The 26920-nt window shown below is 44.5% G+C and overlaps 1 protein-coding gene across 2 annotated transcripts; it reads left to right on the plus strand.

The window, feature by feature from the left end:
• Window positions 1–21838: 21838 nt before the first annotated feature.
• On the plus strand, window positions 21839–25694 carry LOC117863747 (MLO-like protein 1). 2 transcript variants are annotated; one of them, XM_034747610.2, is made up of 14 exons: window positions 21839–22095; window positions 22195–22252; window positions 22391–22623; window positions 22965–23081; window positions 23164–23218; window positions 23328–23419; window positions 23520–23594; window positions 23690–23778; window positions 23876–23925; window positions 24108–24148; window positions 24338–24547; window positions 24782–24849; window positions 24932–24992; window positions 25266–25694. In XM_034747610.2, exons 1-14 carry the CDS (start codon window positions 21949–21951, stop codon window positions 25461–25463), a joined length of 1494 nt encoding a protein of 497 aa, XP_034603501.1. In that variant the 5' UTR covers window positions 21839–21948; the 3' UTR covers window positions 25464–25694. The 2 variants fall into 2 exon arrangements, with proteins under 2 accessions (XP_034603501.1, XP_072149610.1); XM_072293509.1 differs by lacking the exon at window positions 21839–22095 and having other exon boundaries at window positions 22218–22264.
• The last annotated feature ends 1226 nt before the right edge of the window (window positions 25695–26920 follow it).

Genomic DNA, 26920 nt, shown 5'->3' on the forward strand with positions numbered 1-26920 from the left:
GTACTAGAGGACAAGGCTCGATCTAAGGAAATGCTGAGAATGGAACTATCGAGAGGTTTGATTCTTAAAAGAAATAAAAAGACTATATGCTTGATCCATTTTAATTAAATAAAACATGTCCATAGGATATTTTAGAGAAATACCCTATTTCGAATTAAGCAAGTTACATTTAATTATTGAAAACGCGGTAAACTTAATTATATTTTATTTGTAAATTTCAAGTACGAATTATGCTAATTTAACAATTAACTTTAGAAACTCAGAGCATGTATAAGACATCTAATCGAATAACTTTGTATTTCGTGTTCAACTAAACATATTATTATTGAAAATGCATTTTGATATCATTAAGCATCTTAACTTTATTTATGAAAACCGATGTATAACCTAGATATCTTTTATTTAGAAAAGCTAGTTATAATTAGGAATTAACCAATTAAACCTTAGTTTATGAAAATCGGGATAGAGCCTACTCACTTTTATTTACAAACTAATTGAATAATAATTAGTCAAATTAATATTGATTATGAAAAACCGGTGTAAAGCCTACTTAAATTCTTATTAGGAAAAGGCATTCTGATAGGCATTAATCAAATTAATAAATTTATTTTCAAAGATAGGAAATTATGTTCAACATCACTATTAACGTGTAATTTATATTGTGAAGAATCTAACGCAACTTGAACGGATTAACCGTAGACTACAAGGGTTAGCAAAGAAGATACCTTAGACACAGGGAACAGAGCATGTGAAAAGATGAAAGCTCAGGGTTAGATCTGCAAAAGGTTAAGAATTGGATTAGTTTGGAAGAACTGAAGAGTTTGAGGGCTCTTTCTGAAAAGATGTAAGATACCGAGAACAAAAGCAAAGATTACTGGGGTCTTCAGGGGTTAAACTGCAAAACAGCCACCTTATCTCTTCTTTAAGCTCCTGCTTTTCTCCTTGCTGACGCATGGTTCGGCTCTGGCTGGCGACGCTCCGGCACGGCGGAGGCCCAGGCGAGCAGCACAGAATGTAGAGAATGTCAAGGTGATGTTGCATTTGCTCACCGACGGCGAAGGGGCACGGCAGCGGCCGGAAACGTGCCGACGGCGAGCAAGAATGGCGCCGGTGGCAGTTTGAGGGGCGGTGGTGCTCGGTGGCATGAGGGAGCGAGGGAGATGGGGGAAAGGACTCCAGTGGTGGCGGGGCATCCATTTATAGGGGCAGAGGAGGTAGTTGAGGCGGCTCAGGAGGTGAATTGCGGGGTGGCGGCCATGAATGGAGGTAACGACGGCTTGATGGGGGGGCGGTTACCATTGCAGTGAGGGAAACGAATGGTGGCGGGTGGTACGCATGCAAGGGAGCGGAGGAGGTGCGGGAACACGGCGGAATGCCGACCTGGGAGGCGGAGGGACGCTGCCACGCTGGACAGTGTAACAACCTAGATTAAATAAGCTAAGTTTTAATCTTAAGATAAGTCACTAGTGCTTAAAGAAGAGCTTTGGCAACTTTCAGGTAAGTGAAAGTACCCTTTTGCCCTCACAAGCTTAAAACGCTGCCCAAACCGTAACTTCAATTCTTGCTTAAGAACTTAAAAATCTGTCCAACTAAGAGTTCTAGAACTCAACCTTCCTAGCAACTTTTATTTTCGGTGTTTTACTTAAATCTGAGTAGAAACCCTCAAAAAACACAATTGGCAAGAATTTAAAAATCTGTCCAACTAAGAGTTCTAGAACTCAACCTTCCTAGCAACTTTTATTTTTGGTGTTTTACTTAAATCTGAGCAGAAACCCTCAAAAAACCCAAAATACCAATTGTGTTGTTTTGTTTTAAAGCAGGCAAAGTCCAAACTTTGGGGCTCTCTATTTCGAAATTTCTAATGTCATCTTGAGCTGAGCTCTAACCAAAGTTTTAAAGCTTCGGGACCTTAACAACTTTTCTTTAAGAAGCAAGTTTAAAATCTGCCCCGAAGGCCTTCAAAATTCAGGTCAAAGTCCCCTAGTTTGGTCAACTCAACCTCCTGTAGCCATTTCGGCTAAATCTGGAAAAACAGCCCGACCTAGCGCCTTAGGGCAGGTTTATCTTTGGAAGGTTGAATGGAACATATGAAAATCCCTTTTTAGAAGTTGGAGAACTAAGTTTGTACAACAACTTTGTTAATTGGGCCTTAGTCCAATTCACCTCCGAAGCTTCCCAAATCTACAGCTCAAATCAGCCCCGAACCCTGAAAACCAGCCAAGCTGCCGTTTTTCTCCAAGTCCCGGAAACTGGCGTCCCTCCAAACTTTGGAGCTTTGAATCTCTAAATCCACCACGTTTTTGAACTCGGTCAAAATTACAAAAGTTGGATCTTGGTTTGTGTACTACAACTTGTGTAAAGGGAGTCAACGTGGGCCCGACAAAGGATCTCGCAGATCCGTCGGCCAGACAGCGCCAGAGCGCGCGTGCGCCACGCTCCAGAGCGCCGCCGCCGTATGGCGTGGCCTCACCGGCGAGCGCCGCCTCGCCCAGTCGTCGGCCGCGATAAGATGGATCAGCGCGCCTCTTCCCTAGTCGCGCGCAGTAACGCCCTACAGGCCCTTCCGCCCCGTCTCATCCCGCCCGAGGCCTCGCCGGCCGCGCCAGGCGCACTTCCCGCGGCCCCGCCGCCGCCCCAGCCACTCCGCGACTGAAGACCGGCCGCTGCCGCGCCGGTGCCGCCTCGCCTCCCGTGCACATCCGCCCCACCCGTATCCCCGACCGCACGCCCCAACGCCTTCCGGCCCTCCCGTCACACCCCGGCCGCGCTGCTCGCGCGCGCGCCCCGCGACGCTGTCGCCTCCACCAACCACCGAGGCGGCAGTGACAGCTCCTTCCCCACCTCGCCAGTAGTGTGCCTCGGCAGAGCCGCTCGTCCTGCGCACGCTCGCATCATGCCGCTCGCCCTGTCACCTCGCCTGCCGCGCCTGCCTGTTCCCCTTGTCCGCCAATGGCGCCACCACCATCAATGGCCGCGACAACACGCGCCCGCCCTTCTCGGGCCCACCGGCCAGGCACACGCCCCCAGCGCCTATAAAAGCCCCGACGGCGCTACCGCGCTCCTCTTCGCCTCCCTCTCCACTCCAGCTACCCTTCCAGAGCCCTCACCACTCGCCCAAGTTCCGCCACCACACACTCCTCTGCTTCATGCTCCAGCGCCGCCGCCTAAGCTCTCTGTAGAGCTCCCCCTTCCGCCCAACCCCGCGCCTTGCCGACCCCACCAGCCGCTTCGCCCTCCTCTTGCGCAGCTCTAGAGCTTGCTTGTTGTCCGCAAGAAGCTCCACCGCCGCCAGAACGCCGACCCAAGCCGCCGTTGTTCCTCGTTTCGCCTCGGCTTGTTCTTCCTGACTCCGAGACCTCATCAGTAGGACCGGAGGTGAGCTGCCGACCCCTTTCCAGCTCTTCCCGACCTTGAATCGTCCGCGAAAGCGATCGGGCCTGGTCCACTTCGCCCGAGTGCTGTCCGCCTCGCCTGAGGACTCGGTTGTGTCTTTTCTTTTCACCGAGGGTATCTGTGTTAAATTCTGAGGACTTCTCTGTGTTAAATTTGAGGATCCTGGTATAGTTATACCTTAAGTCTAAGGGTCAGATCGTAAGTTTTCCCCGATCTGACTCTTTTAACTCGAATTAAATCGATAGAAACTTGGAAAATTACATCATAAATCGAGGAAAAATCAGAAAATTGTGAAATTACTTTGGTTGGAATCCTCGTTCTGAGTAGAATCCAATAAAGTAGGTTTCGCACCTTTTCCTGTAGTTTTGCTACAGTTTTGGGTTTAAATCCTTGCAAATACTGTTGAAATCACTGTCTAGGTGTCTTATCCTTGCATTGCATTTCGTGTAGAGCTGAACCTCGCAGACGGAACCTACAAGCTTCACCCGGCGTCGGAAGACAAAGTCGTAACTGAGCAGCCACCTATAGGAGCCGAGCCCGAGCACCCCGAAGACCAGTTCACTACCGCCCCGCTTGAAGGCAAGCCCCAGAGCATAACCCGGTTTGTCTAAACTTGTGCATGCCTTCTGTTGTTAATGATTGTGCATTTACGTTTACAGGAGTTGTTTGGAACTCTAGTTGCATGATCCTAGGTTCCTTTGTTCTGAATACTAGTATGCCAGGATCTCGAGTAGCTGCTTTGCTTAAATAGGACTCGATAAAACTGTAAAAGTTGGTGATTTCCTGTCACTCGCGAGTTATAGGAGTTGATTGCTTTACTTATGCTACAACTATAAGGACGATGGACGGGGTAGGGCTCTGTGAACTATTTTGGTGGTCGGTGGATTCCCCCGTCTGTCTACACAAAATTGGACTAAGGTTGAGATGTGCTAGTGTTCGTGATCAAGTGTTTGAAAGTACTAATCTCATACCTCTTATGGGATGGGGAAGTCTAGTACCTGATTGAACCAGGACGTGAGCGGTTCGATTCACTATCTCTGGAATGGAGTTCCCTTGCAGCCGCATGTGGTGACAAGTGCAGTCATAGAACGGCAGAGGCCGGGTCTGTGGAGCCTTGTACCAAGGGAAGTGGGCCCAACACGGATCTGGGAATTGATGGGGACGGCGGACAAGTGAAGCGACCCTTCGTGGTGCGAGGATGTCGTGAGATTAGGTTCGCCATGCATGGTTAAGAAATTCGAATCGATTCGTCTGCCTCTCACAGCTTGAGACTACTTGATCGCTATGCTACACTGAGTAAGAATGAACTTGAGGATGAATTCAATACTAATGCTTGTCATTAATTGTTTGAAAAATTATGCTTGTTTAGTATAGTTGCTAATTTAGACACGTCAATGAACTTAGAACCTGTGGCTAAAATATCGAAAGTAAGGACCTACTGTAGTCGCTTTTGGCAAAAGCAACCCCAGAGCCATAAAGTTTGCATGTCTAGGTGTTGGTGGAGTAGTACCACCGGTTGGTTAAGTCTTGTTGAGCATAGTCGCTCAGCCTTGTTGTGGCACATTCTTTCAGGTGATGTTGACGTCTCTGAGTTTGCTGCAAGTGGCACTTAGCCTCCCCAGCTTCCTCATGGGTGGACGGTCGAGTGGGATCCCTCATCGGACAGCGAGGACAAGGACTATTGATGTCATGATCGGCCTCGTCGTGACGTCCGACATCGGTGCTAGCCTTCGTTTGTTTATTTCCGCTGCTTAAGAACTCTGCAAACCATGTTTGAATTTCGAACCTGTTGTTGTAATAAATTAATGCACTTGTTTAATTTGAACGATCTATTGTATTCTCTTTAACCACTCACCTTCGTGTGAGCTATGCTTTCTCGGTCCTGTGGAGTGGTTTATTGGATGAAATCCGACAGACTGCCGAGTTAACTTGATTAAAACAAATGATCGCGTGTTAGACGACGTAATTGTGCTTTAGCTAAGTTAATTAGGGCGGTTCCGCCACAGATAGGTAGCGCGGCGGCGTGACCTGGGAGACGGATGGGCGAAGGTTGAAGAAACGGCTGGGGCCCACTTGTCAGTGAGGAGGAGAGAGGGAGACAGTTGGGCCGGCAGGGGACTTGGGCCGGAAGAGAAACCAGCCTGCTGAGGAGAGAGGGAGGGGAGGGATGATTGGGCCGGAGAGGAAGAGGCCAAGGAGGCCGGCCTGCTGGGCCGATGTGGGTCGAGACCAAGAAAAGGATTATCCTCTTTTTTTCAGAAGCAATTTTCCGTACAAAGAAGAATCTAGATAAATCATTTAATTCACGAAAAATACTCTAAAAATTCCAAAATTTTAGAAAAAATCCTAGAGACAACTTGGGACACGAGGAATCCTAATAAAATATTTGGATTCATGAAAAGGATTTTAGAACCATCCGAAAAATTGGATTAAACTCAAGGAAAAGGAGAATAAATTCTAGAAAGAGTTGGAAAATTATTAGAAAGACTTGGACAACGTCTAAACGTATTTTTAAATTTTTTCACTTATGAAACACCAACATACATCAGCATGAATGCACAGATAAAGAACAACAACCTTATTAAATTTCGAATAACAAACAATTATTTTTCCTATGCTAAATTTTATGTAAAGAAAATAAATGTTGGCAAAAATTTTAAATTATACAAAATTATTGTTTAATTATTCTTTTTAACCACATTCTGAGACACTGGAGGAGGGAAGCTGGAGACTGACGATGAGGTCAACGCCGTCCGTGACCCCGAACCCAAGGTCAGATCATCCGGACCATGCCCTGCAACTGCTTGTTGTTTTGCCCAAGTGAATTTTCAGTGCTGTTTTCCCTTTGCTGTGCATACGAACGTGTACAACTGCCACTAAGATTTCTATTTGTTTGATTTCATCTTAACATAGTTACAGTACGTGGATTGTCAACTGCTCCAATGCGACTCTACTTTGATTCAAGTGTGTAATTAATCATGCATTTCGAACCATATTAAGCCTTCAAGCATCGAGATGCATCAAATGAGATTGGATGCAGATCACTGTGACAGTATTGTTTCAGGATATAATAGTGAATATGAAACTAAGTTTGCGCCAAGACAAAGGTGTTAATTTCTTTTTAAAAAAAATCTTACGATACTACATCACTACTGCAGACCTTGACAATACGGAGTTGAGAACTCATAATACAGAACTTGCATTGTAATGCACAAAAGCACTGGTCATGGCACCATTGTAAACCTCAGTTCTTCTTTCAGGGCTATTTTAAAGCAGCTCCAGACAAAGGATCAAAGATATGTAACCGATTAGACCTTGACATGGATGATCTTTCAATACAACGTGTGCTCATCTTAATCTCTTGGAGAAACTTACGATTTGGCATAACTACATGGGCCTGTTCACTCTACGAATGTGCTAAATACTACATGGAAACTATGGTTCATACACTTTGTTTCTCGGTTTCTCCTACTACTGATGCTTTCTTAGTACTTATCTTTGTGTCTTACTTGCTAAATACCATTTCCACTACTTAATCCTATCATCACCTTATATCGACTATTGTCGATCAAAGACCTAAAACACAAAAATACAAAAATACACTGGTCATCTCAAGTAGGCGCGGCAACGGAGTTTCTAGTTTCACTGAGTTTTAGGAACTCCGAAAAAGCATGTGGCCCATCATGCATAGGACCTTGTTCTTTTTTCTCGTTGTGTGTATTTCAGGCCCTTTCAGTAGAGCCCATAAGCTGCGATAATGTTGCCTGCGAATCTGCTGCCATCAACAGAAGGCATGGGCATCGGCAGCATCGATCATCGCTTTCTTTCTTTGTTTTTTTTCCCGATAACATCGATCATCTCTCTTGGCAGACCAAGAAAAAATGAAGAACAAGAGCATGCCACGTTGCGGACGGAGCCAATCGTCCATGGATAGGTAGAGCAGGCGTGGCGTGGTGTTTATTGACGATCTTTTTTTTTTTGACGAAAACAAAATCATGCACGCGTTCCAATTGAAAGGTCTCAATATATTTCATGTTATTCTTTTACGATCTTTTGACGAAAACAAAATAATGCAAGCGTTCCAATTGAAATGTCTCAAGATATTTCATGTTATTCTTTTCCTCCCCCTAGACCGTGTCACTTCCACCCAAAATGTTGCCTTCATGAACGGGAAAAAGAATAAAAGAAAACACAATTGGAACAAAACCCCTCCACTGCTGTGAAATTACTCACCCATGCCGCCTTACCAATACCGACGAAATTGGAACAAAACCCTAATTTAGTTGTTTTTTATAAAGTCTGTATCTTTACCCGCAAGGAAAAAATAAAGTTTGTAACGTTTTCCGTAGGGATTCGAATGGAGATAAATCTTTTGTGAAAATGGTAGATTTTGACGGGATATGCAACTTTTCCAAATTAAAATTCTTTTTTTAAGTTTAAAGTCGTTAAGGATCGTACCAGAAGTACGTGGATCAGTTCCTCGATTTTTCACAAATTTCAGTTATTCAAAATTGAGAACCATTCGGTTCCAGAAATCACCAAGACCAAGCAAATTTGGTGTCGGTTATTTTAGTTCGGTCTCGGTTATGACCGAACAGAACCGAGTTAGTAGTTGACACATGAAAAAAATCACAGAATCACTCGCAAATCGATAAGTATGAAGCACAAATCGACAAATATGAAGCGCAAACACTCGTAAATCAACGAATTTGAAGAGGCGGCCGGGGGAAGGAGGCGAGGAAAGGCTGCGACCCACCAGGGGAAGGAGGCGTCGGGGGAAGGAGGAACGGGCACGAGCCGGGGGTCAGCTGCTCGACTCGAGGGACATATTATGGGCCTCTTTGCATATTCGGTCTGCTCGATGCTCGGTTCTTCTAGTTAACCGACACCTAAAACTGAACTAACCGAGATTAATTCGGTTATTAAGGACTTGGGACCGAAAATTATGATTGAAAAACACTAGTAGAGGATTGGCTTTCAATACGCCCCCTTTTATCCCGGTTTAAAGTTGGTTCGGGACAAAAGGGGGTGCGCCACGGTAGGCAAAAATGGAGGGGAGAGTTAGTCCCGGTTGGTAATTGTAACCGGGACTAAAGGCCCCCTTTAGTCCCGGTTGCAACGGCTAGTTCTGGGGCGTCGGTGGCGGCATCCTTTTGTCCCGGTTGGAGCCTCCAATCGGGACAAAAAGTTTAGTCCCGGTTGCAGCTTCCAACCGGGACAAAAGAGACACCCTTTTATCCCGGTTGGAGGCTCCAACCGGGACTAAACTTTCAACTGGGACAAAAGGTGTTCCTTTTTGTCCCGATTGGAGTTTTTAACCGGGATAAAAACTCATTCCCATTATATACCAAGACAGAGGCCTTTCTTCCTCCTCCAGCCCGAGCCAGTCCAGCACATAGACAGAGAGCTGAGCTTCACCTACTCTCCGGTGGTGCCGAAGCAAGGGAGGTGCTGCCCGAAGTTTTTCCCCTCATTTTCGTGGGAATTTCACTCAGCCAACACAAGTGTTGGGAAGGTTTGCTACTTCATCCTCGTGTTATGCTTTGATTTATTATTTGGAGATGGAAAGATTAATTGCTAGAATGTGATGAAGTAGAAAATGGAGAGATATTTTGAGCTAGAATGTGAGGGAGATTGATGTGTCATATATAGTATGTATTCTTGCAGTGGTTTAAGAATGATGCTACCTTGTCTAGACGGTTTATCTTATCAAATTCAATAAGGTTTTTCAAATCCATACTTGTTGAACTTGCATACCGTGTTCATCTCTGCAAGGATGTTCTCCGCCGAGCAGCAACGTATGTCAAGAAGGAGGTTCGATTCTACGAGAAAGAGTGGATACGGACATCGTGACCGTGTCCCCTTTTCCGTAGAATCGAACCTCTTTCATGACAAAGTGCGGTGCCGCCCAGTTGAGGACATACTCACGAGATGATCACGGTCTTTAAGTTCAACAACTTATGCAGTGCTAAGGTAAGAATTTTTGTACATAGATGGCTTCTACTACTGGAGGAAGTGGCGATGGTGGGGGCGATCGTGGTTCCTCTTTCGGCAAGGGAAAAATCATAGTTGGCCCTCAGCATAAGCCGAAGAAAATGAGCACGTTGGAAAAAGCAATGCTTCGTTATTTGCAGCAACGTCACGGAGAAGCTGTTGCCGTGGGTCAGGAACCTCCTTTTGGTGGTCGTTATGCACCACCATCAGTCCCGGGTGTTTCATGTCCACTTAGTACTACCGTTTCAGGCGGCACAAATAAACCTCCTGAGGCTGGGTCAGCGGAACCTTCGTCTTCACCGTCCAAGGATACTTAAAGTCCTCCTAGATAATAACCAGTGGATGGCTTGTTGTATTGTATCATGTTGTTTGGATCTTTAATTTAAATATGTGTATTTGGATCTTCATGTTGTTGTATTGTATCATGTTGTTTGGATCTTTAATCAATTTTCACGCGTAATCCATTGTCAAGTGTAATCCATTTTCATGCGTAATACGATGCAGATGGACCGGCAATGGATGTATAATGCAGACAGGCAGAGCAAGGTGTTTATTGATGGCTTGCATTATTTTCTCAAAGTGGCCAAAGCGAACAAGCCAGAGAATGGGTTCGTATGTTGTCCATGCTTCCAATGCAATAACAAGAAGGAGTATTCAAAGGATTCCTGGGGACTATTCACAGCCACTTGTTTAAATACGATTTCATGCCTAACTATTTGGTTTGGACCAAGCACGGTGAACGAGGGGTTTAAATGGAAGATGGCGAGGAGAAGGAGGAAGATGATAGCATTCCGGACTGGGTTGCAGGCCAAGCTTTTGCAGATACTATAATGAGCGAGGCTGATGAAGATGAGTTTGCAGAAAATGGCCCTACTGATAACCTTGGTCAGGTGATACGAGATGCACACAGAGATTGCAAAACTGAGAAGGAAGCAGCAAAGTTGCAGCGCATGATAGATGATCACCAAAAATTGTTGTACCCAGGTTGCCAGCAGGGCCATAAAAAACTAGGTACGGCACTAGAATTTGTGCAATGGAAGGCAAAAAATGGTGTGTCCGATAAGGCATTTTAGGGGATGTTGAACATTGTCAAGAAGATTCTTTCCGAGAATAATGAATTACCGTCCACAACATATGAAGCTGAATAGATTATTTGCCCTCTCGGATTGGATGTTCAGAAGATACACGCATGCCCTAATGACTGTATCCTCTATCGTGGTGATGAATACGAGAAATTGGATGCTTGTCCCGTCTGCGAAGTGCTGCGGTATAAGATCAGATGAGATGATCCTGGTGATGTCAAGGGGCAGTCTCCCAAGAAGAGATTTCCCGCGAAGGTGATGTGGTATTTCCCTATAATACCACGCTTGAAGCGCTTATTCAGGAATAAGATGAATGCTAAGTTGATGCGATGGCACAAAGAAGAATGTATGGAAGATGAGATGCTGAGACACCCCGCAGATGGGGCCTAGTGGAGATCAATTGATAGAGTATTCCCGGACTTTGAAAGTGAAGCAAGGAACATAAGGTTTGGTTTAAGTACTGATGGATTCAATCCATTCGGTGAGTTGAGTAGTGGCCATAGTACTTGGCCTGTGACCCTGTGTATGTTCAACCTTCCTCCTTGGCTGTGCATGAAACGGAAGTTCATTATGATGCCGGTGCTTATCCAAGGCCCAAAACAACTCGGCAATGACATTGACGTGTACCTAAGACCGTTGGTTGATGACCTTTTACAGCTCTAGAAGGAAGAAGGTGTACGTGTGTGGGATGAGGATAGACAAGAGATCTTTAATCTATGAGCATTGTTGTTCATAATCGTCAATGATTGGCATGCACTGAGTAACCTTTCGGGACAGACAAATAAGGGATATCGGGCATGCACCCACTGTTTAGACGACACAGACAGCATGTATTTGAAGCACTGTAAGAAGGTCGTCTATATGGGTCATCGTCGATTTCTCCCTGCTCACCACCAGCTGAGAAAGAGCAGGATGCATTTCAAAGGGGCGCCAGACCATCATAAAAACCTGCACACCGTAATGGAAAGCGTGTCTTCGAGATGATGAAGGATGTAAATGTAGTCTTTGGAAAGGGTCTTGGTTGTCAACCTGTTCCGAACGACGATAACGGACATGCACCCATGTGGAATAAAAGGTCAATATTTTGGGAGCTACCTTATTGGGAAATCCTAGAGGTTCGCAACGCAATAGACGTGATGCACCTGACGAAGAATCTTTGCGTGAACGTGCTAGGCTTCATAAGTGTTTATGGGACCTCGAAAGATACATTGGAAGCACGACAGGACCTGAAAGTCATGGGGCAACGAGATAACCTACATCCGGAAAAGAGAGATAATGGACAACACTACTTACGTCCTGCCAGTTACACTCTCAGCAAGGAAGAGAAGGATAGCATGTTTGAATGCTTGAATAGTATGAAGCTCCCGTCTGGGTACTCCTCGAATCTAAAGGTAATAATAAATATGAAACAAAAGAAGTTTACAAATCTCAAGGCCCATGACTACCACATGTTGATGACCTAGTTGCTTCCGGTTGCACTGAGGGGAGTTCTACCAGAAAATGTCCGGTTGTCGCTTGTAAAGCTATGCGCATTTCTCAATGCGATTTCGCAGAAGGCAATCGATCCATCCAAACTATCAAAGCTACAGAACGATGTGGTGTAATATCTTATCAGTTTTGAGTTATTATTTCCACCATCCTTCTTCAATATTATGACCCACTTACTGGTTCACCTAGTAAAAGAGATTGATATTCTCGGATCTGTATACCTGCACAATATGTGGCCTTTCGAGAGGTTCATGGCATTCCTAAAAAACTATGTTCTTAATCGTGCCCATCTAGAAGGAAGCATCGCCAAAGGATACGGAACAGAGGAGGTGATCGAGTTTTGTGTTGATTTTATTGATTCAATTGACTCGATTGGGGTTCCAACTTCACGCCACGAGGGGAGGCTCTGGGGAATGGGCACCCTTGTGTTGATTTGTTCGATAAGGCACACTACACTGTTCTACAACAGTCATCCTTTGTGTCTCCGTATATCGAACAGCACAGGCAGATGGTAGTTTCCAAAAACCCGACCAAATCCGATGCTTGGCTTACCCATCATCACATGAAAACTTTTCCCTCCTAGTTGCGCCAACAACTTATGGGTAACTCTGAGATTCACCCACAGCTTGCTTGGTTAGTCAGGGGACCTACTAGCACAATCGTGAAATTCCAAGGCTATGAGATAAATGGTTATACATTTTACTCGAGAGTCCAGAACCAGAAAAGTACGAACTAGAATAGTGGTGTCCACATAGATGCCATAGATAGAAATAATAGCAAGGAGTCGTATTATGGTTTTAAACAGAAGATATGGGAACTCGAATACGGACCGTTATACATCCCTCTATTTCTTTGCAATTGGGTGAACCTAACTATCGTAACCAAAGATCAGTACGGAATGACAATAGTAGATCTGAGCAAGACTGGATACAGTGATGACCCATTCGTACTTGCCAATGATGTGCATCAGGTGTTCTATGTGAAGGATATGTGTAGCAAACCCAAGAGAAATCCAGAAGAGACATGGGAGCCAAAGTGCCACATCATTCTTCCAAGTAAAAGAAAAATCGTGGGAATCAAGGATAAAACAGACCAATCAGATGATTATGATCAGTTTGATGGCATGCCTCCATTCGCAGTTGAAGTTGATCCAAGCATCCTGCTATCCAAAGAAGAGGCTCTGTACTTACGCCGCGATCATGATCAAGGAACTTTCGTGAAGAAGAAATTTTACAACGTTGTATTGTAGTACGCTAAATTTACATGACCTTTGTGTAGTACTTGATACAATTTTTAATTTACCCTATGTATGATTTCATGTGTTCTTAAATTTGTTAGGTGAAGATTTATTAGATAAACATGAACAATGTTAACCACATACATACATGGATTTTTTTGCACGTTGAAATTATTTAATGGAATAATTTCTTGATCACAGCGATGCAGTAAAATAAATATTTTAGAGGTTAAATGATCTGGTATAGAATTAATGACTAAATCACACTTATTGTCAATATACTTGCTAATTAAATATATTTTTGCATGTACAAAATATGTGAATTTTTTTGTTTTTGCATCCTGAAATGCAGTGAAAACATAAATAAAATCCTTTTCCAAAAAATAGGCGGGAGATGAAAGTGTGGGAAAATGACCTTTTATCCCGGGTGCCAATTGAAACCGGGACAAAAGGCCTCCCTTTTATCCCGGTTGACAACTGCAACCGGGATAAAAGGGTAGTTTTCGATTCCTGCCGGAGACATACCCTTTTATCCTGGTTACAGTTAGCACCCGGGATAAAAGGGTAGGTTTCCACTCCCGCCAGGTGGACGTACCCTTTTGTCCCGGATCCCATCACCAACCGGGTTACCAACCGGGTTTATCCCGGTTGGTGATGGGACCCGGGACAAAAGGGCCTTTAGTCCCGGGTGCCATTATGAACCGAGATAAAAGGGGGGGATAAAAGGCACTGTAGCCTCTTCTACCCCCCACGCCAGTTACACTTAGCCAAAATTTTGCCAAGATCCCGCGCTCCTGCTCCGTCGCCGCCCGTCCGCCTCCCTCGCCGGCCGCCGTCGTCGTCGTCCCCCATTGCCCCGGCCATCGTCGTTCCGCCGCCCGACCGCCTCGCCCGCGCCCGGACCGCCTCCTCCTCCATTACCCCAGCCCGCCTCGATTCTACTCTGTCGCGCCCCCTTACCTCGTCGCCGCCAGCCGCCTCCATCGCGGGGCCTCATCGCCGCCTCCGTCCTCGTCGCCGCCTCTGTCGCGCGCGCCGCCTCGTCGCCCCTCGTCGCCGGCTGCCTCCGCCCGGCGTTTGCTTTGCTCTGTCCTTGCCTCCGCCGTCCCGCCGCCCCGGCCACCTCATCGCCCCGGCCACCTCGTCGACCGCGCGAGGTCCGCCGGCACTGGCGCCGGGAACGTACCGCTCTTGCTGATGCAAGCCCACCGGCTTGCGTCAGCAAGGGCCTTTTTGATTTTTTAGTTAGAAAATAAATAGAAATGAGTAGTAATTAGTTAGAAAATCAATAGATATTTGTATATGAGTTAGAAAATCAAATTAGTGGAAATTAATAGTAATTAGTAGTAATTAATTAGTCCCGGGTTACGAAGGGCTCCGCCTAGGTTAGAAATTAATCGTTGCCACGGCCACCTCGCTCCGTTCCTGCCTCCGCCGTCCCACCGCCCCGGCCGCCACCGTCCCGCCGCCCCGGCCACCTCGTCGCCCAACCTAGGCACTGTCGACCGCGCAAGGTCCGCCGGCACTGGCGCCGGGAACAAATTAGTTATAAAATCAATAGATATTTGTATATTAGTTAGAAAATCAAATTAGTAGGAATTAGTAGTAATTAGTAGTAATTTGCTTGAAATTCCAATAAATATGTATAAATTAGTAGAAATTTGGTAGAAATTCGTACAAAGTACTACTAATTTGTTGAAATTTGTATAAACATTCCGGACTTTGTGGGATTCATGTTATTGCAAAATTAGTAGGAATTATTACTAATTTGCTAGAAATTCCAATAAATATGTATAAATTAGTTGAAATTTGGTAGAAATTCGTACAAAGTACTACTAATTTGTTGAAATTTGTATAAACATTCCGGACTTTGTGGGATTCATGTTATTTTATGATTTCATGTATATACCCTTATGTATATATAACTAAGGCGATTTCTATGACTGTCATGTATGATTCCATGTATGTTTCAATCAATAGTTGAAATGGCAGACGACGAGACCGCAAGGTATCTCATGGAGCAGATAATCGCTGGTGATGGTAGTGGCGACAACCTTCCACTATCGTACACCGATGGGAATGAAGAGCATGAGCCCCAGCAACACTTTGCCGTGGCGGAAGGTTCCGGCGAGGTATATATATAAATTGTATTGTTTCATGCCACCGTTACTACTATGTACTAATTAACGAATCTTGAACTGTTAGCCCTCTGGATCGACGCAAGGGCAGAAGACCCGAGGTCGTACAAAGGTGATGGAAGGGAGGTTTGTCATCACGGAAGTGACAAAAGAGGGCAGGCCGGTTGCTCCCGAGAAAGTAGCAAAGAAGTACGTGAGTCCGATCGGGGCAATCGTCCGGGACAACATGCCTATCAGCATCGGAGAATGGAAGGGCAGAAGCACTAATCCGTATGCCCTCCCGGAGACAGAAAAGAATATGTTGTGGGAAGATGTCAAGAGACATTTCACATTCCCCGAAGGATATATTGAAAAGTATGTGAAAGCGTGGACGCTGAAGAAGATGGCTACACAATTCCAAACATTCAAGAAGATGCTGGATGCCAACTACATTAAGAAGGGCCGAACTCCAGACTTCAATGCGTGGCCAAAGTTGAGGGACCACTTGGAGACATTTGTTGAATATAAGAGGAGTGAAGACGGTGTGAAAAAGATCCTGACCAACACTACAAATGCTGGTCATAAGGGCTACCATCATCATCTAGGGACAGGTGGTTATGGCACAGCAATTTCCAAATGGAGGAAGATGGAATAAGATCTGATCGAATGGGGAATCGTACCTACAACTATTGAATGGTCTGAACGATCAAAAAATTGGTATTACGCTCATGGAGGCTCCCTGAGCCAAGAGGATGGGACGTTGATTTTCATTGACACAATACGTGAGAAGGCCGAATGTCTTATGAAGAACATTGAAGATTCTAAGGCTGGGAGGTTGAAGGTGGACCGAGAGAATGATGAGCTCACATTGGCCCTCGGTAATCCCGAGCACCCAGGATGTTGCTGAGGGTTCGGGGTCATTCCGTGGAAGTTTGCTTTCTGAGGCGACAGCGCATCGTACAGAAGCCGCAAGCGAAGAAAGGAACAGATCGAGGAGAGCTAGCGGCAGATGCTAGAATCCAAAGTGCAGGCACAAGAAGAAAGAATGTTGGAGGAAATCAATCGTCGAGTGACCCACGTAGTTGCAGAGTTGGCCCAATCTGGAGCATTGTCGAATTCAAACTACGCCAGCCCTTCTCAACGCCTCTTGAGCAGTTGTGCTTCTACAGGGATCCCCGATGCGCAGACGCCCAGGTTACCCGTGGAGGAGCAACGGTTCCCCGTGGATGCCATCATGCAACGCACCACATGTGAGCTGCATGCACCGGTCGGCAACCTCACTATTAAGGTGTACTTATACATAATATTTATGCAATCTTGTCAATTGATCCACGCCTCATGATCGGAGTTTAATAACTTGTTTACCTCTGCTATATGTACATGTAGTGTACAGGAGTGCATTAGCAACCCTGGCGGGGTAGAGCAGTCATGACATGGCGATTCCACCTGGCTACGCCAGTGTCCGCGTAGAGCAAATTATTGATAGCCAATATGAAGGCCTAGAGCTCGACCTCCCGGGAGGCGACGGGGAAAGAACACTGGCATATGCGCTTCATGGGATCATTCTATGGTGAAAACGCTACATTATCATTCCCGGCACGGAGCCATCTCCTCAGAGCTCAAGACCGCTCCCCGTAGATCCCCAGCAGTGACCTTCTCTTGACAGCTCAAGACCGTCATCTCCTGCACAACCTGCTCCAGGACCGTCGCTTCCTGCTATATCAAGGTCTCCATCTCCACCACATCCTGGTGGTGAGAGCGACAACGACAATAACAACACCCCTCCCCGATCACCATCGCCGGGACCAAGAGCAGACCCCATGAAGGAACCTGCAGCACCACTAAAGAAGTCACGAGCACCGCCTCCCAAGCAAAGACAGAGAAAGAAGAAAACAAAGGAGCCTGAATTAACTCGTAAGGAACGCTGGGAGGCAATGACTCATGCGGAACAGTAGGCAGAAATCCAACGAGAGGCCAGTGAGTGGTTCAAGAAACAAGCCGAAGAAAAAAAAGCAAGGGAGATGGAGCCACCACCAGTAAATCGAAGAGATTTAAACTTTTTTATCAGGATGGAAGAAGGAGCCAAGAAAAGGATACCACTCTTATCAAACTATGAACGAACTTTAGTAAAGGCTGATGAAAAGGACAAAAGGAAAGGAAAGTCATCTTCCAGTAGTGTTGTCCCCGACCTCGGGCATTTATCAAAAAAATACGCTCAAAGGGTAGGAGCAATGCCCTTGGATCAACAAGCAGAAGTATTGAAATTCATGCAAGAAACAAGTCTGGGACTTGATGAATGTTTAGGGCAAGTTGAGACGCCAACTGCACCACCCCCTGAGCCGAGATGGCCTTATGAGCTAGGCAAACCTCTTGTAAGGCCTTCGTTGGTACGGAAGCTATCAACAAAGATGTACGAATTCCATCAATGGTACATGATAGCATCCGCCGACTCGAGGGAGATGTTCGATCTTAAGGTAAAACCAATAGATTTTTACGGCGAAGGTGAGAAAGTGCTGTGGCTAGACTTCAAGGATATATACAAAGTGTACCATCATGATACCCTGGACGTCTCTCTGATCAGCGCTTGGGTTCTGTAAGTGTCCGTTTATCTCTACATGTAAATTTTGGCGTGCGTCACCGTACTAACTTCATCTTCCATTTTATGTAGGATGCTAATTCAGATGTGCCAACGAGAGGCGTACCTACATATAGGCTTCATGGATCCATCTGTAGTTAACCAAAAACAGATACAATTATCGTCGGAAAAAACCTTGGTGGAAGTATACAATTTCCTAGACAAACAAACATTCAAGGATTTCATACTACTTCCATACAACTTCAAGTAAGTGTGTGTATACCATCTACTTTCGTTATCTTTTTCCTTACCTGATTAATGTTAGTTAGCTCTAATATGCATGAACATTTTACGTACGTAGCTTCCACTGGATCCTTATTATAATTGAGCCTGAAAGAAGCAACGTCACTGTCTTCGATTCGTTGAGGAAAGATCCGATGGAGTATCAAGACATGCAAGACATGCTAGGCTTGTAATAATTCTGGACCTTTATCTCTATGCAAAAGTTTGTTTCCTAAATTTTATCCCTATTACACTATATCATTCATTATTCTAATCCGCAGCGCATGGAAACAATTCATAAGGACACACAAAGGTCCATTCAAAGAAAAACTTACATGGAACACAGACTTCCCGGTACATATGAAGTCTGCACATTTATTACATTGTATAACACGAATATTTCATAACTTATTTTTTTCCGCACTGAAGTACTTAAGACAGGAACCCAAGGGAGCACTACATCTGTGAGCACATGCACAGTTTTATGAGACCCAAGGGACTAAAGATGACGCCGCACAACTTTAAAGTACGTAAAATAAAACTATTACTAGTTAATTATTTTCTAGCTCCTTATATTTATTTGTTCGTGTAACATTCACAAATTTCCAAATTATAGATGTTAAATATTCAACAAGGACTCTTGAAGGAAGAAAGAGTAGCGGCAATATGTGAAGGTCTCATTGGATTTCTAATGGACGAGGTGGTAAATCCAAAAGGAGAATTTTATTACGATGGACGACAATTAGACGCTCCGAGCAGCAACACCTCGAGGGGAAGATTGTAGATATATAGTTTGATTTATTTGTATATATAATACGCGCTAATTATGATCGATTTGTACTAGTTGAATTGTGTATATATATATAGTAATTGTATAATTACAAATTTCATTCGTTTAAATACTAGTTGATTTCATTCTAAAAAAATCTCAACTACTAAAGGTTAACAAAAGGGCCGCGGTACTACATACATGATGCATGAAAATTTCAGGCGCCACGCAGGGTGCCATGCACAAAACATTTAATCCCGGTTGGGAAATCTAACCGGGACTAAAGGGTAAGCCTTTACTCCCGGTTGCTTTTACCAACCAGGACTAAAGGGACACCCTTTACTCCCGGTTGCTTTTACCAACCGGAAGTAAAGGGCATGTCCCGCGCCTGGCGTGGCAGGCCCTTTAGTCCCGTTTGGTGACACCAATCGGGACTAAAGGGTGACCTTTACTCCCGGTTGAAAGGTCCAGAACTAAAGACCCCTCTTTTTATCCCTGATGGATTTTCGGGAGATATGCACCCTACCAACCGGGACTAAAGGCCAATTCTCTACTAGTGAAATTATACCCACCCAGGGATAGAGTTTCTGCGGCAGTGCTCATCACACGACAAAAGAGGAAGTTACGAAGACAGAGCCTGGACCTGGAGCCATATGCTGCAACCCGCCAAACTTAAGAAGGTAAAGAGCAGTACGTACGTGAGCAGCAGTGCAACACGGCACGACGACGCGGCTGCTCGTTCCAATTCCAACAACGGAGTCGGTCTCTGTTCGATCACTCCCGCGCCCGCAGTCCGCACGCGTGGAAACGAACGTGGAATGGACGAGATGAACCACCAGTCCACAGCAGGCACTGCACCACCACCCACCCACCCACCAAGGTACGTGCAGAACGTGTATTTGGAGGACGCTGCTGCCCACTTGACTGCTTGGAGGCATCGAGATCTCTCTGACCAGTAGCAGCCGTTCACTTCATCATACACATGCATGGCTATCGTCACCAAAAGTCCAAAGTAGGGGCCGGGTATCCCATCTTCTCTCATCCAATCCGCTCTCGTCACGGCCGCCGCGCCTCGCCAAGTCACTGGCCACCACCAACTCCGCGCCCTTGCCATGATCGTCGTTGTACCTCTCTTTAATTCAAAAAAAAAGAAGCTTTTTCCGATGTAAGTTTAGGACGTCCATTCCAAAAACCGACTACATCCACCAGACTACCCGTCATCTTAGTTGCATAGCTAGAATTGTAACTTTTTTTGTTAGACGAATGGATTATATATCTATTAAAAACCGGACAAAGTATTAGTGGCTCCGGTTCCGCCGTAGCGTTCAAATTAACTGGCCACTAGCTGTTTTAATTATTTCACATTATGCAACCACCTATTGTACGTGCAGTCAAGTCAAATCCACTCTTCACATTCTTAAACTAACCTCCAGTAGCTGGTCAATAATGTTTGCTATGCTACTTGCGCGGGAAGGAACAACCCCGCCCTCAGCTCGTCACGGGCCGGGTGACCACTCCCTCCATCATCTGTGTAATAATCTGTCTCCATCTGCAAAACCAACACATGCTTGCAGTGGTTGATGGCCAGCTCGCGATCGATCGGTGGATCTACGGTCTTAGTTTTTCCCATGCATGTTCGGGTAACGGCGCACAAGGCCCAGTTGCCAATTTGCCATGATGCCTGCCCTGTAGTCGTCGTCCTTTTTTTTCTTTTCTATTTTTGCGAAAGTCCTTTCTGCGTGTTGAGAGCTGAAGGCGACCGGATCGTAGTTTATCATCAGCCACGTCTACGGTTTGCGTTAGTCAGTCCACATAAGTTACTTCATCAGATAGACCTGAAGGCACCTTGCATACCTGTTGCCCCTCCATCTATGCCATCGCATTGACCTGGAAGATGTAACTGAAACAATAACTCATTTCTTTTTTTATTACTTGCATTGACCTGCTAATTAGTGAAATAAGCTAGCAAGGCATGCATACGTAAACATGTACTACCTTCGTTCCAAAATGTAGATCCTTTTAATTTTTCTAGGTACATAGATATCTAGATGCATAATAATATCTATACACTAAAAAAATCAAAACGACGTATAATATAGAACGGAGGTTGTATTACCAAAATGATTCGTTCGTTCAGGCAGTTAAGCTCTGAGCATGCGGTTCGGACTTCTGACAGGGACGGCGCTATCCCGATCCATGACGGGCCGGGGACGTCGTTGCTTGGTTTCCTTGGCACGCGTACGCAGGTCAGGCTCCTAGTCTCCGTCCATGCCTCCAACGGATTGATCCGACGCATCCCATCTGATCCCACTGCGAAACAAACGGAAGCCTCCAACGACCGGAAGCCTGATCGATATGGTTCTTCTTCCCTGACACCCGCAGCGCTGGCTTGACTCAGTCGGTCAGTCCATGTCCATTTTCGCGGCGTCCTTTTCGTCCAGGTTACCTGCATCCAAAAGGAAACACCTCACATCGGTTTCATGGGGCTTCTTCTGCGGAGAAAAAAGAAGTGCAGAAAATCTCACGGATGAACTGGCGAGGAGTCCAGTTCTAAGGTCACCGGCCACAGCACACGGTTACAGGATAATGCAGTCTGCAGAGCATAGACACCAATCATACATGGATAGGTCATAGGTGGAGTAGGTGTGGCCGTGGCCGTTGTGCACACACCGTTTACTGGCGACCGATCTTGTCAAAACAAAAGAACAAACCGCACGTTCCCATCGGGAAGGCCTCGAGGATACTTCATGCTATTTTGTTTTTTTTTTCTCACAACCTGACCGTGTCTTTCTTTCCAACTAAAAAAATCCCAAGTCAACATGGAAGACTTAGCTACTTTCTCGATGAACGAAAAACATGGAATTGAAGACGTAATTAACCCTGCTGCTAATGGTATCGTGGTTGCCACTTCTATATAAGGATGGCGCCAACTTTTTGACATACGACGAGAGGTTAGGGACAACAGGGACGGAGCGGGTTCGAGTTGAAGAAGAAGCTAGCTGTTGCCGGCCATGGCCGGAGGAGGAGGAGCCAAAGGCGCCGCCGGCGGGTCGGAGATCACGCTGGAGCACACGCCCACATGGATCGTCGCGTCCGTCTGCTCCGTCATCGTCGTCATCTCCCTGCTCTTCGAGCGCCTGCTCCACCGCCTCGGCAAGGTATATTTCTACCGTCCGATTAACAAGCACTCCTACAGTAGTGTATATATTCTCCATGAACAACAGTTCTAATGTGTATCCTCTGAATTGCAAGAACAGAGGCTGTCGAAAAGCCATCGGAAGCCGATGTACGAGGCCCTCCTCAAGGTCAAAGATGGTTAGTTGGCAGGCAAAATTCTTCTCTCCATCTCTGCGGCACCTCCAAAAAAAAAAAAACTTTTCCTCCGTTGCCTCAAGAACGTGCGTCCACTTCTAGCGGCCGGTTTCCTGCTGACTGATCGTTGTGGTGGTGCAGAGCTGATGCTGCTGGGGTTCATATCCCTGATGCTCAACGTGGTCCAGGGCCCCATGCAGAAGATATGCGTCCGGAGGAGCGTCATGCACCACCTCCTGCCCTGCCCGCTGCCGCCGTCGAAGCTCGCCAAGACCACCGCGCACTACGGCGCCACCGTGTTCACCGGTGTCCTGGGCAGCACCAGGAGGCTCCTCGCAGGTGGCGGCAAGAACAGTGACTACTGCCTGAACAAGGTACGTGCGTGTCCGCTTTGCTTCGCCGGACGGGATTCCCGTGACAACTGACAACAACCGACGTTTAACGGAACAGCGATTTAGAACGCCTTGACCAGCTTCGGTTTCGCCACGTGTGATACTCCTCGGTCCCTTCAGAAAAATAAAAGTCATCTTCTGCAATTAAATATTGAGTATTTTGATTCTGTTTTATCTGAGTACACGACGTTTCCAAGTAATGTTTTTTTTTTTCTTGCGGCTATTGTTTTGTTAAGGAGAACATGTTGCCATGTTCCTATCACTACTGCCTTTCATCTTTCGTGGACAGCTCACTCACTCCTCTGTTGTCATATATTCTACAGGGCAAAGTTCCAATCCTCTCTACTGAAGCCATTCATCAGCTACATATATTTATCTTTGTCCTAGCAGTCACGCACGTGGTTCTCAGTGCTGTTACAGTTATTCTTGGAGCCGCCCAGGTATTTAAACGTGCAACTTTGTGTTCAGCATGAGTTATCACACTCTTTTTTTTTTCTAAATAACTTGTTCATTACCGTCTAGACAAGAAAATGGAAATACTGGGAGGAGAAGATCCAAGAAAATGGCGATGATAGTGGTATGATACACGTACCTCCTAGTCTAGCAAGTAATTAACTACGCAGTTTCGTTGTTGAAGCAGTGATAAACCGCATGCTCATTATGTGTCATTGGGTCAAAATTTGTAGGTCCTCAAATGATCAAACATGTGCAGGAATTCAAATTTATCCAATCTCACTTCAAAGGTCATGGAAAAAGATGGGGGATTTTCGGTTGGCTGGTATGTTACTTCCCATGTGTTATTTTTTAATGTTAGCGCATAATGTATGATGTTAACACACCCACTGAATACAACCAATACTAATTACCCTTTACTTCAGCGCTCGTTCTTCAAACAATTCTATGGGTCAATCACTGAGGAGGACTACACAACCCTGCGACTTGGTTTCGTCATGGTAGTCACAAATACACTCTCTGCTGCTTTTTTTTGTCATAATATGCCATATTATATAGAAAAGATGTTTATATTTACATGCTTGCTTTTTTCTAGAAACATTGTAGGGGGCATCCAAAATTCAATTTTTACAATTATATGCATAGAGCACTGGATGGTGATTTCAAGAAAGTTGTTGGCATAAGGTAAGCTACCCGGCCAACATGTATATTAGCTTTCATATAGTCTATTAACACTAAATATGATGAATGCTGAGCTAATGCACATATTCTTTTGTTGCAGTTGGTACCTTTGGGCTTTGCTTATGATATTCTTGCTATTGAATGTTCATGGTAAAACTTATATGCATAAATGAGTATTACTTCTTATTCTTTATAGCTAAATAAGATACAGCACTTTGCAATGCTGTTTTCATACTTATTATTTTATCACATACAATTATTGAACCTATATTAAAAAAATTTATGCCTTATGTGAAAAAACTAACGCTACTCTTTTGTTGTTGTGGTCATAGGATGGTATGTCTACATATGGTTATCGGTAGTCCCTTTCCTTGTAAGTAAACAACTATATTGTAATTGTAAATATATATATATTCAAATACATTAATATATGCAAATTCTAATTGTTGGACCTAATAATAGTCTAGAAGCACTAATCATGCACCTTATGCTTGTTCATAGTAAAATGATTGCTTCATAGTAAGATAGATCTAACATGTTTGATGCATCTTCTTCGTTACAGGCACTACTTGTGGTTGGAAGTAAGTTGGAGCATATTATCACTGAATTGGCTCTCGAGGTTGCCCAAAAGCATACGGCAATAGAAGGGGACCTAGTTGTATCTCCCTCAGATGAATTATTTTGGTTTCATCGGCCTAAACTAGTCCTTCTGTTGATCCATATCATCTTGTTCCAAAATGCATTTGAGATTGCATTTTTCTTTTGGTTGTTGGTAAGATCAATAAACTCATACCCTTGATATATATATATCCTACCAAGCATCAAGTATTGGTTATAGGATAAAATTGCAATCACATGATGGATCATTCTTTTATAGAATTTAACATTGAAATTATCATGAATAGCTGATGCAATATTTGAACATATATAGAGAGCATCATACCAAACATGATTGTCTTGATTTATGTGAAATCGGAACTATTTTAACACTCAACAAACTTTGCAGGTAATATACGGGTTTAAATCATGCATTATGGGAAAACCAGCGTATGTTATTACTCGACTTGTGATAAGGTATCTTATAAAAACATGTCTATTAACAACTTTTTAACTTGTAGCAAAACATGAACTCATATTACTTTTATTGTTATTTCAGTGTCATCAGCCAACTCCTATGTGGTTATAGCACTCTACCGCTCTATGCTATCATCTCGCAGGTACGTTGACTAAATTTATTTGGGTGTTTAAAATGTTCTCATATTATTTGCGATGCACTTGTTGTTCCTTTGTTTTTGTTTTAGTGAATTGACCACTTTGGATAACACTTACTTTTGTTAAATAAAACATTAACATGGTTATAAAGTGATATTATATCCTCTTATCAATGCCATACATGCATATTTGACTACTGGTACAATATTGGATTGTTAATGTTCTCTAACTAATCCTATCTAGTATTGATGATGATTTTCTATTTTTTATTGATGAAGATGGGAAGTTCATTCAAGAAAGCCATGTTCGATGAAAATATATCTGAAGGCCTCACTAATTGGGCTCAAAATGCTAGGCAACGGAAAAGAATGCCAGCAACAAATGTAGGTGATAGTTCACCAGATGGTGAGGGAATTCAAATGGTGAATGCACGAAGAGTTTCAGCAATGGAGGAAGGGACTGCTAGGCTGGTCTAAGTGAATGGATGATTGCACTTGCTAATGTATATTTCATAGATAATTGGAATCATATTTTTAGATTTGTTGATAAGTTTATTGCGAATCACTTGGAAATTTTGATTTTTTTAGTAATATAGCTAAAGTGCTACCATGTTATAATTCCATTTGGGTGTTTTTCCACCCGACCCATGAGGTGGGAGTCTATTGTAGAAAGGAAAAGGAATGAAAATGCATGAAATTGAAATGCTATATTGTCTCCTTTCCTATTCAATTTGCACCTCCAACCAACTAGAGTAAGGATAGACTTACCTACCATAATCAATATTTACGGCTTCTCCTATGGTGTTGGATCTCATGATGTAGTACCCTCATTTTCTCTCATGTCAAATTATAAACAACATGATTTTCATCGCCCTAGTCTCTATTATAAGCTCTATGCTGCTTGTAGGTGATGTTAGTATTGGAGGGTAAGATCATTTTCTTACAGAAATTGCTGATAGGCAAGGCTCCAAAATTCTAGTAGTATATTTGAAATTTTTATGCATGTATAAAGTGTGTCATGGTAGAGAAGTCCATAAAAAGACAAGGAAGGAGTGTAGAGGTGGGTTACAAGACTTTGAATCAACATAGACATGAGGTATGTTGAATGAAAAATAATAAAGAGTGTTTGATGACACAATAAAGTCAAGCGGGCCAGGATGATGGAGCTCTTTGAATGGATGTGTTAATAAAGATTCATTTTGATGATACATCCTGTTGACGCTTGTTATGGACACACTTTTAGTTCTATTTAACTAGTGTTTTCATGCTTAATCTTATACTAACCCGTCATTGGCACATGAAATAACCCCATTATTGCATGTGTTGTATTTTGGAGTATATTGCATTATGACATGAAATATGACATAATCAAGGGGGTTTGCATAAAGAGCTTAATGGATATTTGGATATGGGTCGTCGAGGGAAGCCAGCACGAGGAAGGAGAGGACTAGAGGGGCCAGGAAGGGCCCAGGCCAATGGCCAATTCCAGGGCCCGGTCGACCTCCCGTTTCTTCAGCGTGAAGTCTACGATGATGTCTAGGGTTTTTTCACCGACATTGACCCAGAGCCGCCGCCTATGGGAGACTATATAAATACCCCCTCATGAACTTCAAGGAAAAGAGAAGGGGGGAGAGAGGAGAAAGAACCATGTAAACACCATCCACCGCTGCCACAAGGAGGAAAAACGGAGAGAAGATTGGATCTATAAGAATCCACACGAAGCAAAGCACCAGAGGAGGAAGGAACCTCCCAAGCCGATCGGCTTGGAGAAAGCACCACGTAAACACCATCCACCGCTGCCACAAGGAGGAAAAATGGAGAGAAGATGGATCTATAAGAATCCACGTGAAGCAAAGCACCAGAGGAGGAAGGAACCTCCCAAGCCGATCGGCTTGAAGGTGCCCAGACCGATCGGCTTGGGGCTTTTCTGCCCC

Source organism: Setaria viridis, chromosome 1 (assembly GCF_005286985.2).
Source record: "Setaria viridis chromosome 1, Setaria_viridis_v4.0, whole genome shotgun sequence".
Taxonomy (NCBI): Eukaryota; Viridiplantae; Streptophyta; class Magnoliopsida; order Poales; family Poaceae; genus Setaria; species Setaria viridis.

Bases quoted from the DNA above. Each gene is read 5' to 3' on its own strand.
- LOC117863747 (XM_034747610.2), top strand. From the start codon at position 21,949: ATGGCCGGAGGAGGAGGAGCCAAAGGCGCCGCCGGCGGGTCGGAGATC. The intron at 23,420-23,519 runs GTATGTTACTTC...CCTTTACTTCAG, and splicing joins GGGGGATTTTCGGTTGGCTG to CGCTCGTTCTTCAAACAATT. The intron at 24,993-25,265 runs GTACGTTGACTA...TTATTGATGAAG, and splicing joins TCTATGCTATCATCTCGCAG to ATGGGAAGTTCATTCAAGAA.